Raw genomic sequence first — 19,199 nt, 5'->3', positions numbered from 1 at the left:
ACCCTTTCTTTAGAAGCCAGATCCATGACATCTAGCATTCTTCTAATATTTGGCTGAAGATCTAGTTACCACACACCCTACCTGGTCACAATGTATAATTGTAGGGATTATATTACTCAACCTTGAAGCAATTACTGTTGAGTATAATTTTATATCTGTATTCAAAAGAGAAATACCGTATATACTCGAGTATAAGCCGAGTTTTTCAGCACATTTTTTTGTGCTGAAAAACCCCAACTCGGCTTATACTCGAGTCAGTGTCTGTATTATGGCAATTTACATTGCCATAATACTGACAATGGGGCTGGCAGCGAGCGCTTACCTCTCCTGCAGCTCCTGTCAGCTCCCTTCTCCTCCGCGCCGGTCCTTTCAGCACCTCTGTCAGCTCCCAGTGTAAGTCTCGCGAGAGCCGCGGGGTCATAGTGCGGCTCTCGCGAGACTTACACTGTGAGCTGACAGAGGAGCTGACCGGACCGGCGCGGAGGAGAAGGGAGCTGCAGAAGAGGTAAGCGCTCTCTGCCAGCCCCCCCTCCCCCCCACTGAACTGCCAATGCCACTGGACCACCAGGGAAGGAGAGCCCCCCTCCCTGCCATGTATCAAGCAGGGAGGGGGGACGAAAAAAATAATAAAAATATAAATAATAATAATATAAAAAAATAATAAAAAAAATAATAATAATAAAAAAATAATATAACAAAAAAACTATTAAAATAAAATAATAAAAAAATAATAAAAATGCCCACGATATTTATCGGGGCATGTCTTTCTGGCAAATTATATAAATTGGAGTAAAATTCTTGGAATGCCTGTCCTATCTTAGATGGGGCAAGAATGATGTCCTTACCCTGGATAATCCTAGAAACGGTCTTTCTAGCTTTTTCATTTTTTAGTCTACTAGTCAAAGTTTGTCCGCCTTATTTCCCTTATAAAACCAGGTGCTTTTCAGTTTCTCCAAAGAGAAATTCGCCTGTTGGATCAAGGCGTCATTGATTTCCTCTTTAAAGGGACTCTATAGTCAACATATAAAAGCAAGAAAGACAGGTCCCCCAGCCTTCCTTCTTGCTTTTATATGAACTTACATTTAATAAAAAAACAAATTCGAGGTGTTTTTATATTAAAAACTTACCTCCGTTCCAGCGCCGAGCTCCCAGCCATGCCGCGCCCCCTTTTTCGTCAAAATGACGACATCGCGGGGCCCAATAGGACGCTTCTCTGAGAGAAGCGTCATGGCAATGTGGTGCGCATGCGCGGCTTCGCGCTGCACCAATCGCGTTCTTCATAGAGCGGCATTGACAGCCGCCCTATGAAGAACCTGAGCGCTTTACCGCGCATGTGCGCGGAATGCGCATTCGCGAGCTGAGCTGTCTGACTGACAGCTCAGCTCGCTTTCTAAAACTATCAATAAGGGGGGGGACCTACTGTCCCCCCCGGCCCCCACCCCTGAGCGGTGGGTGGGGGCCCTAAAATTCACAATAGGGGGGTAACCTATTGTCCCCCCCGGCCCCCACCCCTGTGCGGCGGGTGGGGGCCCTAAAATTATCAATAAGGGGGACCTATTGTCCCCCCGGCCCCCACCCCTGTGCGGCGGGTGGGGGCCCTAAAATTTAAAATAAGGGGGGACCTACTGTCCCCCCCCGGCCCCCACCCCTGAGCGGTGGATGGGGGCCCTAAAATTCACAATAGGGGGGGGGACCTACTGCCCCCCCTCTGGCCCCCACCCCTGAGCGGTGGGTGGGGGCCCTAAATACAAAGGGGGGGGGACCCTAGTTAACCCTCCCCCCCAAAAAAAATTATCTCCCTACCTACCCCCCTCACCCTAAAAATAATGAGGGGGGACCCTTTAACTAAAAACCTGTAAAGAAAAATAATAAGATAAAAACAACTTACCATTCGATGTTTTCTTTCTTCTAAAATCTTCTTTCTTCAGCCCCAAAAAAGGCCAAATAAAAAGCCATAATAACCGACGCAATAAAAAAAAAAAAAAAAACTCGAGCACAAAAAAAATAATCCATCTTCACCCATGGAGGGCTCCGCGCAGACTGAGCTCCGCAGGGCGGGGGAAGGCTTATAAAGCCTTGCCCCGCCCTGCAAATAGGCTAAGAACACTCTGATTGGTGGGTTTTAAGCCAAATAGAGTGCACTTTGTCATTTTACAAGCGTGGGAAAGTTCTTTGGAATTTTCCCACGCTTGTAAAATGACAAAGAGCACTGTGATTGGATGGCTTGAAATCCATCCAATCACAGTGCTCTGTGTCATTTTACAAGCGTGGGAAAACCCACCAATCAGAGTGTTCTTAGCCTAATTGCAGGGCGGGGCAAGGCTTTATAAGCCTTACCCCGCCCTGCGGTGCTCAGTCTGCGCGGAGCCCTCCATGGGTGAAGATGGATTATTTTTTTGGCGCTCTGGGTTTTTTTTTTCTTTTTGATAATTTTAGGGCCCCCACCCGCCGCTCAGGGGTGGGGGCTGGGGGGGGGACAGTAGGTCCCCCCCTTATTGATAATTTTAGGGCCCCCACCCGCCGCTCAGGGGTGGGGGCCGGGGGGGACAATAGGTCCACCCTTATTGATAATTTTAGGGCCCCCACCCGCCGCACAGGGGTGGGGGCAGTATGTCCCCCCCTTATTTTTTATTTTAGGGCCCCCACCTGCCGCACAGGGGTGGGGGCCGGGGGGGACAATAGGTCCCCCCTTATTGATAATTTTAGGGCCCCCACCCGCCGCACAGGGGTGGGGGCCGGGGGGGGGCAGTATGTCCCCCCCTTATTTTTATTTTAGGGCCCCCACCCGCCGCACAGGGGTGGGGGCCGGGGGGGACAATAGGTCCCCCCTTATTTTTAATTTTAGGGCCCCCACCCGAGGGGTGGGGGCCGGGGGGGACAGTAGGTCCCCCCCTTATTTTGAATTTTAGGGCCCCCACCCACCGCCCAGGGGTGGGGGCCGGGGGGGGGGTGGAGGAGAGTAGGACTCCCTCCCCCCCCTTCAACCACTATTGTGGCCAGATAGCGTCCCTGTGGGTTCGGGCTTCAGCTTCAGCTGTCAGCTGAAGCCACGCCCACAGCAGTGCTGACAGGCTATCAGCACACAAAGCGCGTTCACAGTGCTTTGTGTGCTGATAGCCCGTCTGATGTATTCACCCAGAATGCATCGGACGAGAGGCCTTTTTAGGGCCTCTGAACTCGGAAGTCCCTCTGGTGGCCGTCTGATTGACTGCAACAAGAGGTGTTCCAAGCTTCCAATGTAAACACTGCATTTTCTCAGAAAATACAGTGCTTACAAGAAAAAGGCTCCGGGTAGCTGTAGCACTCACCTAAACAACCTCATTAAGCTGAAGATGTTCAGGTGACTATAGTGTCCCTTTAACCTTTTTCAATTTTTGACCAGTATCAATAGAGAAGTTAATTTTATTTATTTTCTCTAATTTATCCAACTCTACATATAAATCTGCCAGATTCCTAGAATTATTTTTCCTGATAACTTATTTTTTCCTGATAACCTAGTTTAATTAAATGGTCTCTTATTGTGCATTTATATGCGCACCAGATTGTGTCTATGGGGATTTCATCACTCAGGTTCTCTTTAAAGAAATACTCTGTTAATTCTTTAATTATAACTAAGTTTTGTTCCTTGAAGAGAAGTCTATCGTTAAGTCTCCAACTTGATCTGTCTCTATTATAATCATCCTTGATTATCATTATCAGAGCATTATGATCCGTCCAGGGTATATTAATGCTAAAAATATTTTTTATTCTTTTTGTTGTATCTGCTTTTGCAATAAAATAATCGATCCTTGAGTAGACTTGATGTGAACTAGAAAAGCAAGTAAAATCCCTTTCTTGAGGGTGCCAAACCCGCCAGAGATCATACAGACAGTTTTTTTCTAAGAATGCCGCCAAAGTTCCCACTTTGATTACCACTAAAGCTTGTAGCTCCTTTTCCTCTCAGGCTATTCCTATCCATAGCTGGATCTACCAATGTGTTAAAATCCCCAAGACACATAATCCGACACTGCCTCATTCTCTCGACTTTATTGAATAGTTTTTGCAAGTACCTATTGGGGGATTGATTAGGCACATACACGTTGACAATCGTGTATATGTGATTATTAATTTCCCCAATAAGAATATGATACATCCCTTCTTTATCTGTTTCTTGATAAATCAACTTTAGCAGAGACAATAGTCAACACTCATCTTTTTTTATTTTTAGCCAAAGAAGAGGAAAATATGTGTGGATAATCTTTAGGTTTAAATAAAAAAAATTTCACCTGCTCTCCAGTGGGTTTCTTGCACTCCACATACATCTAACTTTTAATTTTTTAGAAAGTTAAAAAGTATTACTCTTTTTTGAGGAGAGTTCAGTCCTCTCACATTTAAAGATGCAAATTTCAGCATATTGGATCATAAAGTAGCTTTTTCTCTCTCCCTGGGCCCCCCCAGTTGAACCGTTCTTCACCCTCATAATAATAAGAAACACATGGCCATTGGCACAAAGCACGTAAACAAACAGGAAAAAAAAACAATCCCCTATACCTAGAGGGCCAATCCAGACCCTCAAACACTGCAACCTCATAAATATGAAGTACAGTTGATACATTAGAAAAAAAAGCCGCACTCAACAGCTATACGTTAAGAGCCGAACAAAAGGAGAAGGACAGGAAGGGAGAAGGCTGCGAAAAAAGATGAGAGAAAGAGATTTTTTTTTTTTTTTAAATTACAGATAATAATTTATGTTAGGTCGTATATGTTCCTTTTCTTTCCCTATTTAGAGAACTAACAATATAGCTAAGCCAGATTCATCTCATTTGGTTGCATAAGGCTATAGCATTCTTTAGTGACATCTCCACCCAAAGTCTATTATAACACACATTTTACATTAATCTTAATTTTAAATATTCCAATTACGTGGTAATAATAACAAAACCTCCACTAAATATTTTCATTGTTACTTGTACATGTGCCATTAGCTCTGATTCTATGCTTAATTTTGTAAGTATCAATTATTGTTGCAGCTTCTTAAATGTAATTAGAATTATCCTTCCACTATTTTGTATGAAGTGACCGAATCTGTAGGATACACTTTTCTTGTGCCTTAGACCCCCTTTGTGTATCAATAAAAAAAACTTTAAATATGATTCTCAAAGACTTAGTTCTGATAGCCTCAATTATCAATTCCTTAATAATAGGTATATAGTAGTATATCAACCTAGATATCTTAAAAAAAAAAATAATGGTCCATTACTAAGTTATTAATCTCTTTCTTGCGTGTAGTCAGACGAGAAGCACTGATTAGGATTCAGAGTCCCATCGATCCTGTTGTCAAGTGGGTTTTCCCGTTATTCATTTATTTTATTTTAGCTCTTGTTTTTTTGGGCAGTCCATCTTTGCAGGGTTGTTAGGTCTCTGAAAGTTTCTGCTTTATCTTTGTATGTTAATCTGAGTCCTGCTGGAAAAATCCATGAATATTTAATTGTATTTCTTCTTAGAATTAATGCAGCCTCTGCATATGCCTTCCTTGCATTTCTCGTAGCTATAGATAAGTCATTGTATATAATATAATATAAATTTTTTCATATCGTGTTAAATATATATACCGTATATTTTTTTTTTACTCAAGTAGAGTGCTCCCACTTATTGTGTATTTTACATCTACAGCAAGACCGAGATTTATCACAAAAACAAGTCGTTAGGCTCAGGATCCGCATGTAGAACTTTTTTTTTTTTGTTATTCAAAATGTTTTTATTTTGTTTTAAATTCGCATAACAAGACAGTATGAAGAAGGTTACAGTAAATGTAGAGTGCATGAGTAACATATTATAACATGGTATCAATTAGTATACAGAGCATGTGATGGTTGAAGGATATTGATACCTTAGAGAGAGTTCAAAGAAGGGCTACTAAACTGGTTCATGGATTGCAGGATAAAACTTACCAGGAAAGGTTAAAGGATCTTAACATGTATAGCTTGGAGGAAAGACGAGACAGGGGGGATATGATAGAAACATTTAAATACATAAAGGGAATCAACACAGTAAAGGAGGAGACTATATTTAAAAGAAGACAAACTACCACAACAAGAGGACATAGTCTTAAATTAGAGGGACAAAGGTTTAAAAATAATATCAGGAAGTATTACTTTACTGAGAGGGTAGTGGATGCATGGAATAGCCTTCCAGCTGAAGTGGTAGAGGTTAACACAGTAAAGGAGTTTAAGCATGCGTGGGATAGGCATAAGGCTATCCTAACTATAAGATAAGGCCAGGGACTAATGAAAGTATTTAGAAAATTGGGCAGACTAGATGGGCCGAATGGTTCTTATCTGCCGTCACATTCTATGTTTCTATGGTTTAGGCTTAAGGAGCATGTATGCAGGTATGCCATTTAAGCAAAGTTTGACTACTCAACGAGTTGATCACAGCGTTATGGCAAGTGAAGGTTGCACAATGTTTATACAATGAACATAGTTGTAATAACCTTTGCGTGTTTCAGATCATTCAATATTTGTAGGGTATGAGCATATTTGCGGTGGGTTACAGTGTTATATGTTCCAACGGGGTATACAATTCGGTATTTATTTTGGGAATGGCTTATGTATACCTGGCAAGTTTCACGTCTCACGTTGCTTGTTGTATGAGGTTTTCTCAGTTGAAAAGGTGTTTATGTGGGTATCTTACTTGGTAGTGATACGCCCTGGGTCGCGGCGTAGGAGTCCAGTGGGGTGGGTATTTTGCTGAGGTTTCGGGTATGAGGCTCAAAGCCTGACTGTTGATGGTGTGAACGGGGGGATCCTGTTATATTTTTCACTCTCATAGCCATTGTAATTTTAGATTTTAGTTTAGAAGATTCATTCCTTTCCTCCGACTTCCTTTCTCCTCAGGGTGTTTTGTAGCGTTATCTTGGCTTTACTCAGCTCTGTATGCTCTGCTGCCTCACACTCGATGTAGCCGCTCTGTAACCGCTCCTCCATCCGGGATTGCTCTCTCGATCGCTACATCACCTTCCTCGCCGCCTCCCTTCTCCTCCTCAAATCATTTGCGCGCTTCTTTCCCGCGTGACGTGGGATACATGCGTCCTCACGTCATCGCTCCGGCCCCGCCAAAAATTCAAAATTATTGGCAAAACATTTTAGAATTATTTATCTCCATCACAGAATATTCAATTGCTCTAAACCCCAGTATTTGACTCCTTAAGCATTTCCCGGATGATCTAGCATATCATAAACACGTTATGTTGGGTCATCTACTTAGTTCAGCCACCTCCGCTATTCCAACTGTCACCAATGTTCTTACTCACTTATTTGACCATCTTTTATATATTCATTTTACACACTTTTTTTCCCCCCACCCAGTTACATGATTACTTTATTGACATAGTAAATGCTTATTATAGGTCATTATAGTATTAATACACTTACTGTAACAGCTTCAAGTTTCTGAAATCTTTATACTTTGGTTATGTGTATTTATTTAAATTTATGACCACTACATGATACAGTTTATTACATTGTTTATTTTTTCCCATATAATTCAATATAAATATTTGAAAGAAGACACAATCTTTGTCAGATACATAAGGAGTGATATAAAATAGATAGTCTGATGAGATGTATTTACAATGAACTTGATTGCATATCTACTAATGCAGCTTCATAAAAATTAAAACCAGATAATAGAAATAATATCTATATATGGATATAACGTACACATACAGTAGCAGTGCCCCCCACCCCTCCCATTTTCTATTTGCTATCTTTATTTTTTCTCATTTATTCCTTTTCTCATTTTTCTCCTTTCAGGTTCTGTGGCTTTAAGATTTAAAGATTTTAAAAACTGAGTACCTTTTTCATATTTCAAATTTAAAAGATGAACTATATAATGTGTTTACATCCTAATTGTTGATACACTGTATTAATTCTATCTTAAAATGCATACATTGTACATAGGGACGGCTCTCTAATTAGGCGATCTGGGGCCACGCGGCCGCCTAAATCACATAATGCCATTTCGGGTCTTCGGTCTATGATCGAGGGTCTGACACAGGAGGGAGCCTGGCGGCTTGCCCATAGTGCCGCGGGGTGCGAGGGCCCTCGAGTCAGTCTGCCCTGACTGAGAGCCAGCCTCGAGTCTGTAGCGCTGCCGGCGGAGCTGCAGACTAGATAGGGAGCCGACAGGACCACCAGGGATTGAACCAGTCCACCGGGGATTGAGCCAGCCAACCGGACCACCAGGGATTGCGACAGCCCACCAGGAAATCAATTTATCAAAAAGGTATTTATTGCCCCCTGTCCCAGCCCCCTACCCTGTCACATCTCCCCCACCACCCTGTCACAGCCAACATAACCACCAGGAATTGAGACAGCCCACCAGGAAATCAATTTATGAAATAGGTATTTATGACCCCCTGTCACAGCCCCCTACCACACCCTACCCTGTTAAAGCCCCCACCATGCCCTACCCTGGCACAGCTCCCCCACCATTCCCTACCATGCCACAACCCCCCCACCACCAACCCTGCCAAAGCACCCCCACCACCTTCCCCATGGTACTCCCCTTCAGCTCTCCTCTTCCTACTCCAGCTGTTTTCACGCTGGCCGTGATAGCTCCGCCCCTTTTTATGATGCGAAAAGGGGGCGTTGACGTCATGACTTATGACATTCGAATTATGACTTTTTGGGGGCGTGGCTACCATCCTAACAAGCCACAACCACACTATAAAATGGATTCTACGGGTTAGGTTTCTTGCTTTTTTTGATCTTGGCTTTGTGACTATTCTGCTTTCTATACTCCTTGCCCCGGCTTTGGCTTACTCGCTTGTCCTGATATCTGTACTCCTCGACCTCGGCTTGAATTTGACTACCCCTTGTGCTTATACGGTAATCCAGCCATTCTAGGTTCCGGTATATGTTACCTGTTATTTACATTCTGTGTGTTGGATCTCAGTCCATTCCCGACACACAGCCCCCCCACACCCACCCTATCACAGCCTCCCCACACACACACATCCTGTCACAGCTCCCCACACACACACACACGCTGTCACAGCCTTCCTCCACACAGCTTGTCATCCCCCACCCATACCATATCATTACCACACTGACACACCTTCACACACACTGTCACCCACTACACATACACTATCACCATTCACAAACACTTTCAGTACCCACACACTGTCAGCCCGCTTAACCTCTCCTAATTCTGTCACTCTTACCCACTCCATTCATACCAAACTCACCAAAGCCCTTGCTTTTCCACACTTACCCTATCACATTAATACCCCCCCAATCCTGTCAGAGGATGAGGGTTGGGGGGGTGTGTGTGACAGTGTAAGAGAAGGTGAGTCTATCAGTCTGTCCCACTCACCCCCTTCACCCTGCCACACTCACCCTACCACATAAACGCTTACAATCCTGTCCTCCAACTGTGCCACACTCACCCCAATCCCTGTCAGACACAGGTGGACAATGCCAGATACACTCAGAAATATAAACACCGGCACTTATGTAACCATACCCCGCAGTTGTGTATAAACGATTAGCATAATTGCTAATTAATTTAGTTTGCAAATTATGCCATAACTACAGTCAGAGAGCTCACAACGCAGTGGCACAGGGAGTCACAACACTGCAAGACTCTGAACAATGAATACAGAGACTAGCTCTCTGTATCCAGTGCTGCAAGCTTGTCATTCAATGCAACTACAGCACCTTATACACACAATGCAACCTCTATTTTTTTTTTTTACTTTGGGTGTTAATGGGGGCTTCATGTTTGAGTTTTGCCTAAGGCCTCACAAAGTCTAGAGCTGCAACTGATTGTACATACCAGTATATTTGAGAATCTGTTTTCTGCAATAGTTAGAGGCATCTGAAATTCTTTTAAGGCTGGAGGTGCTTCCCATAAACAAAAACAAAAAAAACTACAGAAACAGTGAAGGTTACTGATTACATCTGGATGTATCTCCCTGTAGTATGGCTGGTTCAGTCTTCACAAAATATACTCACAAGATACACCCAATTAATTCAGAAAGCTGGAATTTGTATTGGGAATTTATCACCTGTAGGAAATACGCATCACATCCCAATTACTCTCTTTAATTTACCTGGAAACTGCTTTTCCAAATTCCTCTCTGCATTTTTGAAGGAATGCTATGACAATCATTAAAGATCTTTGGGATTTTAGATCAGTAATATCTTCTAAAACCTGTTAAAAAATAGACAGAAATCAGAAATTGGTCAATATCCACTTATCAATACTTTACGTAAGTAAATCTATTCAAACATTTATATATATTTTTTTATATTCTTTATTTTATTTGTGCATAAGGATTCACAGAAATGCTTGCAACGCCACAACAGCAGGTGCAAGCCTCATCAACCAATATATAATGTTCAATATTATGGCATGTGATAATACTGCACATTTTTGAAAGAAGAGTGAAACACATGTGAATCATATCAGAGATAAGGTAGCATCGGCAAGATTTGTCAATACAGAGTTAATACCTCTATTGGGTTATGTTAATAACACGATAAGGACTTTACTTCTACTGTTACAAGCATGTGAGGATAAAAGCAAGAAAAACACTGTGCACGTAACTGTTAACGTTAGGGTAATAGAAGTCAAGTCATAGGCACTGAGAGTGACTTGAAGTGAAAAGAAACCCCTGGAAGAAAGCCCCCCAGATAAGCTGAATGTGTACCCCACAACGAAAAAAAAAAAAGAAAGAGAAATTCTCCCAATATCTTAGAGTAAATGGTGGGTATAATGTTGTGATGGTAAGTTTCAAAGATTTGTCCCAAGGTTAGCCGATTCCACGCTGGGGTAGTCCAGCCACAAGCATTTTGTTATCTGGCAGCCTAGCAGAATGTAAACAGACAGTAAAGTAAAGAGAGTATGGCAGTGTAGTCCGAAGTCGGAAGTGTAGATTTACGAGCAGATAAGAGCCGTCGTCTCTTGCCCGCCTTTTGTGGTCTCCCTTAATCTTGAGAACTGCGTGTCTGTGATTGGAGCGTTGATGCTTTGGTAAGCGATCTCTTTCCTAGCTCGAGAGCTTGTTCCTCTCTGAGTGCCAGTTTTTCCCAGATGGCAGCAAAATTGCTATCCAGTTTGGTCGCGATGTCGCTGCTCCTGGGAGAGCACATGGCGTCCGCCATTGCCGGAAATCCACTCACCTGGTATCACATCATTTCTTAGTCAAATGGGTCTCCAAGGGGTGGACTGGGATCACCAGAGGGGGCAGTGTAGCACGTCCCAAGAGAGCGGCTGCCTCTCTCGGTTAACGGCCCACTAGGCCTCACTCGATCTTCCAGGGTATACAATAGTGGGTACGTATCAGCTTCAGTCCTAGGCACCCCTGTGTCATGGCCGTTACCAGTAATTCCTGTCTCTTCCCGGTTGACGGACTGTAGCCACACCCCCTCTCTGACGCAGTCTCATTCCGCTACATAATGCGACCGCGCCAGACAACAGACGCTGGATTAATTAACAGCGTACCGCGGAATTAAACCGGCTGCCACTCTTCTCTACAATTTTCCTGTGTACTGAACCGGACTTGTACTCGACTGACCTCCTTCTCCTTCCCTCACGGCTAGCACTTTGACTCCTCTCGACCTCTCTCCAACGGAACCTCCCCGGAGGGGACTCTGGGACCAACTTAAAGCCTCTGGAAGCTAAGTTACCTCACTTGTGTTATACAAACTTTCCCACTGACTTCTGAGCTCTCAAGCTTTAGCCTGCTCGCACGTTCTCCTATCGTTATAGGAGTAATTCCTACTCATTAACCCTTCAGTCTCCAGCTGATATGTCTTCTACCAATTAAGCTAAAACAAATCTCTGCAAGTTAATCTCCATTACCTTCCCTTCATTGAATTATTCAATTGTATAAGATAGTCTAAGAATCCACTCACCAATACTGAAGTATTTAAAGATACAGTACCTATGTTTCGTCAATCAAAATATTAAAGACACAGTATCAGTGAATTCTCTAGTGGACTGTCATCTCTTTATTTTCCTCAATATATCACATTCACATCTATTTAATCTGAAATCTGCAGTTGAGCTCCATCTTACTCTATGTGAACGTGACACCCTGTAGGCTCTACACACAGGCAGGTCATAAGTAACGGTGGCTTTGCATACAGAAAGCTGACTGAGGAAGCTCACAGACGAGTGAAACGCGTTTCGGCTGATTTGGACTTTTATTTACAATTTTTATACTCCAAATTTCTGGTTTTATATTTACTTTTTATTTGGAATCAATACATTTTCTTTATCCATTGAAGTCCTTGGAGCCTCTGGGAATCTTTACAGGGAAGTGCCATCCCTTCATACTAGCACATCGCTGACCAGGAATTTAAGGCTCTCAACTAGGTGAGCATAACATTTACCACCTATATATTATCTGCCTGTTTGCACATATACCACCCATTGGGTCCCTTTCTCCTATTGTTTCCTTGTCGTTGTGGAGGTACATCTCAGAGGAAGGGGTGTGTTGCTGCCCAAAGAGCACATAGGCTTACGTACGGAACCAATATTATATAGGCTCCAGACCATTTGAGTGGTTTCAGTTTTTTACTTTCATCACTCGTTTTCACCAAAACCATCTACACTATATGTTTTTTATTGCTTCCCTTCATTGTATGTTTAAAAGCATATTCCTGAATTTAAGACAATACAACATTTTTGGGGTAAGTGAACCTCTCTATCATGTTTATTTGTATTAGCACTCCACTAGGTGGTGTATTTTACACCACATTTCTATATATTGTTAATTTATTGTTGAAATAAGGGTATGCCACTTTATGTGTTTGAGATGCTTTGTATTTTAGGCACTGAATAGTTTTACCCATCACCTCTGTAAGGAGGGTTTTTTGTTTAAGTTTACAGATGACAGGATATTCAGTCTGTTTAAAATTGGCTAACTTGGAACATGTCAGCTATTTGAAATAATATACTTTATCTATATCCAATGCTTAGTAAATATATACCCCTAGACAAGAGCTCTAGAACATCATGTTCTAGAACAAGTGTTAGTGTTATATCCTGTGTGTTTCTGCTGTTGGCCTTATTTCCTGTTTGTCTCCCTTTGATCATAAACTGCATAGTAATGTGTCATTTAGAACTTTAAAATGTTAAGATAAGATAGATGATTTTGTTAGGATTGGATATTGCTTGTAAGACCACCTCTGTTTCCTCTTGAACATAAACTGTTACAGAGCTCTTTAAACGCTCAGAAGATACCTTGAACCTTGCATTGTCTTGTCTTGTTCATTGGGGCTACTCACCAGCTGGTTTGGGGACAAGGAGAAATACAATGAGTTGCAAATTGATACAAAAGACCATGGCAAGGAAAAATTCATGACAGAGAAAATTCCTCATTATCATTTCTCCAACATGAATTTAATTGGTGGTTTCCTGGTTACCCCTTGGCAGGCAGCAGCGCATTTGTGTCCTGAATCTTAGCCAAGCTGGAGACTTGTCCTAGACTCTTCATCTTGAAGTACAGCTACCACATTCCACTGGATAGTGAATAAACCCTTATGATTTGGCACAGTGTCTTATATTCTAAATGGGAATAGTACAAGTCTTCTTACCGTTCCGAGGTACATGGTGTTTACTTGTAACAGCTCCTGCATCTCTCTATCCTGAGAATCCTCCTCCAGCAATACATGATCGATAAACAAAGCCATGGAGAATAAAGCCGTCCAGAGACATCTATAGATATAATATAGAAAGTAAAGCATGTGTTTACAGAATGATTTTCATGTATAATAGAATAGAATTAAATATATAAGGAAATCCAACTCCGTTTCTACAGAGTTAGAAAATCTATTGTGATTTCAAAGGAAAAGGAGAGAAACAAAGTATGTGCAAGATATACACATATCCCATAACTTAATAAACACAAATCCCCCACCAAAAGTGGTAGACCATAACATAAGTGAACAACTGCTGCACCGAAATGCGTGCCATGTTTCTTTGTTTAGTACTTATATGGTGTACTATTAGAAATTTCACTTTTGTTTATTGCAATTCCTTCCTTAACAACAGACAGTTATTTCAGTAGTAGTAATGTTACAATACACCTGGAGACTATGATGTCTGTGATTTCATTTAATTAGGGAGTAGGATCCTATGTTTAAGTAGGTCCCAGGTTTATACCTGGAGACTGAGGTATGCCCAGAACTTCCCTTTACTTCCTATCTGCATTAGTAATTAGGATCCTATGGTTAAGTAGGAAGATTGGGTTATCTGTGATGTTAATTTGATTAGGGATAAGGGTCATGTATTTCAAGTAGGTCCTAGGTTTATACCTAGAGACTGTGTATTTCTAGATATTTTTTCACATTTGGATCTTAGATTACCCTGAACGTATACCTATAACTTTTAAAAAATATTTCTTTTGTTGTGCAATGAAATCATGGGCAAGCTTGCAATGCCACGACAGCAAGACCAAGCGTATCTAAACACATGGCGGTGGTTACATGGCATTTTAACATTTCACTTTATTTTTATTTTTATTTATTTTTTAAGAATAAAAAGACAGATTAGATAAACATGTCTAAATTCTGGTAGGTAAGACATGAAAAGTACTCTCTATGAGTGATCGTGCGTATAAGCAAGTATGGCTAATAGTGTGAAATACAGAGGGAGAGGGTAAACCACTGAGGCTAGTTAAATTGCTTGGATAATCCAATGCTAACATTTACAGGCTAAAAACTGCATCAAAAAGCTCCACTAGGGATGTGTCATGTTGGCAAAATGGCGATATAGAGACATCTAAATTAAGTAAAATAAAGGGCATAAGCATCTGTAACGGAGCTCCAGTACTCCGACCGAGTACCTCCGCCAAGTCTGCTTCCTTGTAGCTATCAGGGACCCTGAAACACTTCACACCAGACGCAGAGACTTGACTGGGATCACTTAGGGCCTTTTCCACCCTGGACCAAACACCAGACGACACATGGTGAAGGTTAAACAGCAACTCCTTTAATGAATACAGCACACATAGTTTAAGCCCCCAACAGCCTCATTTACATACAATAGGTTACATAAATTACTATAGTACAAGGAAGGGTGGGGTCAGACAATAGCAAGGGCTGATGGGAGATTGAGGAGGGACAGAGCAGCTAGATTAAACTGGTCTGGCAGTGTCCCTGGGACAACACCCTGCTGGGGAAACAATAGGACAGGAAAAAGGGGGGAGATGAACAGACCAGCAATACATTCAACATACCCTGCACAAATAATAGGCACAATGTGACAAAACACAAAAGGAATTTGGGAGCCCACACATAGTGTCTGGCTTCCATCCCCAGTGATGGTGACTACCGTCACATATCTTTCCCCCCCCAAAGGTAGACTAACCAGGTACCAGGTACCAGACATCCAATCAATCAGTCTGTGCCTTAGTTAGTTGGGTAATAAGTCCCAAAAAGTCCATCCATCCTGGCAGCCTTTTCAACAAAGTTCCACATAGTTTGTAAGTTTGTCGCGGTCGGGAGCATGGAGCCCTCATAGCCAATCAGTCTGTGGAAGTCTGGTTTGGGCAGGCCAGACTGGGCTTCTCGGTCACCCTGTGCCTCAAATAAGCACATATTAAATTAGACATAAGAGGGGACTTGGAAGTGGAGAAAGGGAGTTCCCAGTGAATCTGCCATGGCCCCCTTTCCCAAACCCAAACCTATCCCCACATGACTTCACTCTTAGAGGGCCACTGTGACCCCCATAGATGCCAATAGCAATTCTGGAACCCTGTATCTCCAGCTCAAAAGAGTTTCCAGCATATTTCTCCCCATTCAGAAGGGGACCAATACAGGAGACCCTAGACGAGTTGACTCTGAAGTTAGTGACTACATTCAGATCATCAGGCCATCACCGAATCGGTACCCCAAACAAATTGCCCATGGAAAAGCAGCACTTACCCAGCCAACCTCTGCATCTACTAAAGCATATACCTGGCGATGCGTGCCCACTGTCCTGTCTCCCTGGATCTCTCTCAGCTGCTGGAGGGAAGGCAGGGTGGCTGAGCCCCCTCTGACATGGGGTTGGGGATCGGAGCTCATTGTCCAGCCTTCCTGTGGACTACAGGTAAAGACCAGAGTCCCATCCATTTGTAATGGATAGAGATCCCCCACTGCTTGTGGCAAAGGGCTGAGGTTAGCCGTGCTTTGCTCTGGGATCCGCTCTTCCGTGGGACCAGCAGTGTCTGATGCCTGAGGCTCTCGGGTTACCAGTGGGTTTGGGCAGAGGCAAGTGGAGCTCTTCCCCGATGCCAGCACTTCAGCTGGGGGAGTTGCGCACTCCTTGAACTCCACCTTCACTAGAAGGTTGATCTCCCTACTATCAACTTCCGTTGTTGCTGCAAGTTGGAGGCAGAGGCCAGTGGTCCTTTGTCCTGATGCCAGCTCTTCTGCTGGGGTTACACTTTGCCGCTGGGGAAAAAGACCAACTGACTCCTCTCCCTGAAACGCAAACTTCCGTTGGGGAGGGAGATCAACTACCTATATTCCCAGTAACTCAATCTGCTGCTGAAGGGGGGAACCGACAACCTCTACCTCTGCTGCATGAGTTTCCATGCCAGGAGGTGGGAGATCTGGGATGACTGCCCAGTATCCCCGTGATTCAGGTGTGGAGAATACGGTTCCTTCCACATCTACCTGACCAGCATATTCAGATGTAAGGTCTACTAAATCCACAGTCTCTGGTACCTGCTGCTGTGCAGAGTCAAACAATTGCTTGCAATCCAGTTCAAGCTCCCACTCCATGGTGGCCAGGTGGGTCAAATCAGGTTCCAGGTCAGTTGCTTCTGAGAGATCCAGTAGGTGTTCTCTATTTTCCCTAATGTCATAAAGCCGGGACCTCTCAGGACTTCCCAATTCAATTTTATCCTCAAAGGCCTCCCACAATAGGCCAGGGCCATCATAGTCCTCACCCTCTGGAGGGTCATCATCTGCTAGAAATGGGTACTGCTGGACTGCATACCACCTTAAGGCCCGGTACATTCAACATACCCTGCACAAATAATAGGCACAATGTGACAAAACACAAAAGGAATTTGGGAGCCCACCCATAGTGTATGTCTTCCATCCCCAGTGATGGTGACTACCGTCACAGCATCCTTATCAGAAGATGTTTGCAGATGTTGCTGAGACTCAGCCAGTTGGTATGACATCCTTCAGGAGAGGCTTGGCTTTCAGTCGACTCCCGTATATGGCAGTCCCATCAGATATTTGGATAGTCCACACCATGTATGGTAGGGCACACCTGTTCTCACTTCACCCTTCCACATTCCAGATCTGTGGGGGCTGGGTATTATTTCCTGCCGACGCGATATGGGTCGGCAAGGTCTCCGTCCCTTGTGTCGTCGGCAAAAGGCCTTAGTGGGAGTCATTGCGTGCAGTCCATTGATCCCTTCAGCAGGATCGTGGGCCCATAGGTTCTCTGTGTTCCGGACGGCCCACTGGTATATGGATGGCAGTGGGGGGTTACCGGTTCAGAAGAAGAGCGTGGGTAGAGGGCAGCAGTGCCATTCCACCGTACAGCAGGAGGCGTAGGCAGGTGCAAGCTATGTTCCAAATAGAGCAACAGGGGGTGATATCATCTGAGATTGGTCACTGAGTCGCCCCAGAATTTCTGGCAGATGGGCTGTTTGCAGGGCCGGCGCTAACATAAAGTGGCCCAGGCTGCAGCAGCAGCAGCCAAGGGGCGCGATCTCCGGGTGACCAGAAGAAGGAGAGCACCATTCGCATCGCTCCCCTCCTGTCGGTCACTTCGTGTAGCGCGGCTGAGCGAGAGAAACACTACTTACACGGTCTGACAGGAAATGCAACAAACTGCTTCCTGTGAGACCAGGACAGGAAACTGGATCCTTCACCGCGGACCTCCAGGTCAGTCAAGTGGATGGAGGTGAGAAGGGCACAATAAAAGGTACGAGGGAATAGGTATAGTAGGAGAGGGGGGACAATAAAAGATACAGGGGAAAGGGGCACAATAAAATATACAGGATGGGAGGGGGGAGACAAAAGGTACAGGAGGGGAGAGGAAGGACACAATAAAAGGTACAGGAGTGGGGGACAATAAAAGGTACAGTGGGGGGTAATAAAAGGGACAGGAAGGGAGGGGGACTATGAAAGGTTCAGGAGGGGAGACAATAAAAAGGTACATGTGGGGGAGGGGGTTATGAAAGATAAAGGAGGGGGGAACAATGAAATGTACAGAAGTGGAGGGGGGGCATTTAAATGCACAGGAGGGGGAAAGGGGGACTATGAAAGGTTCAGGGGAGATGGGGGGGGCAATAAAAGGTACAGGAGGGATATTAAAAGGCATAGGAGGGCTGGGGGGCACAAAGAGACATGCAGGGGGTAGAGGGGGGACAAATACACAGAGGAGCTGCCGGGAGGAAGAGACACACAGAGTGGCCAGGGGCTGGGAGGGGGAGATGCACAGAGGGACTGTGGGGGAGAAAAGAAGCACAAAGGGGCTAGGAAAAAAAAAGAGATGCACAAAGGTGGTGGGGTAAAGAGATGCACAAAGGTGGTGGTGTGAAGAGATGCACAAATGTGTTGGGGAAAAAAGACATACAAAAGGAGCTGAGGGGGAGAAAGAGACACAGAAAAGGGTAGGGGGACGAAACACACACACAAAGGGGCTGGGGGTGGGAAGAAAGAGACAGAAAAAGGGGCTGGGGGAAGTAAAAAATACACAAGGGGGTTTGTATGTGACAGGATTACTAAGTGATCCAGCACGCAGAATAATATCACACCTAGGATTAAGGATAACGTATAACCGGACCTTAGAATGGCCGGACTTAACGTATAGTCAGAATACTTGCAGAGGTCAGGGATACAGAACGAGACACAACGATGAGGTAAAGCCTAAAGTCAAGGATACCAAAAATTAGGGAAGTCAAATGAAGCCAAAGTCGAATATCAGAAATATAAGAAAATATAACGAAAAGAAATATAACGATCAGGAACACTCTCTCAGATAACCAGCTAAGGGAAACCATGACAGGGCACTGACCAAATCCTATTTTGAGTTTAAATTACCTTCCTTAGGCTGTAATTGGCTGTGTTTGACCTCTCACCCCAAAACGTGCATGCATGTCTATGACGTGACGACGCACGCAGGCGCCATCTTTGATGTGGGCGAAGGTAGGTTTCCTATAAAAGCCCAGTCCGCAGCGGCGGGCGCTCCTA

General features: G+C 43.9%; 1 protein-coding gene across 1 annotated transcript in view; it reads right to left on the bottom strand.

Moving 5' to 3' along the window:
- The window catches only part of LOC134585305 (E3 ubiquitin-protein ligase RNF213-like), a 203,694-nt gene that overhangs the window by 70,132 nt on the left and 114,363 nt on the right, over nucleotides 1–19,199 (bottom strand). Inside the window, exons 16-17 of the mRNA XM_063440726.1 lie at nucleotides 13,593–13,713; nucleotides 10,100–10,200 (exon numbers count right to left, since the gene is read on the bottom strand). Coding sequence (XP_063296796.1) covers nucleotides 10,100–10,200; nucleotides 13,593–13,713 — 222 coding nt within the window. The remainder of the gene's footprint in view (nucleotides 1–10,099; nucleotides 10,201–13,592; nucleotides 13,714–19,199) is intronic.

This window comes from Pelobates fuscus, unplaced genomic scaffold, assembly GCF_036172605.1.
Source record: "Pelobates fuscus isolate aPelFus1 unplaced genomic scaffold, aPelFus1.pri H_1, whole genome shotgun sequence".
Lineage (NCBI taxonomy): Eukaryota > Metazoa > Chordata > Amphibia > Anura > Pelobatidae > Pelobates > Pelobates fuscus.
The sequence above is the reverse complement of the archived record's forward strand: the minus strand, read 5'-3'. Positions and strand labels throughout refer to the sequence as shown.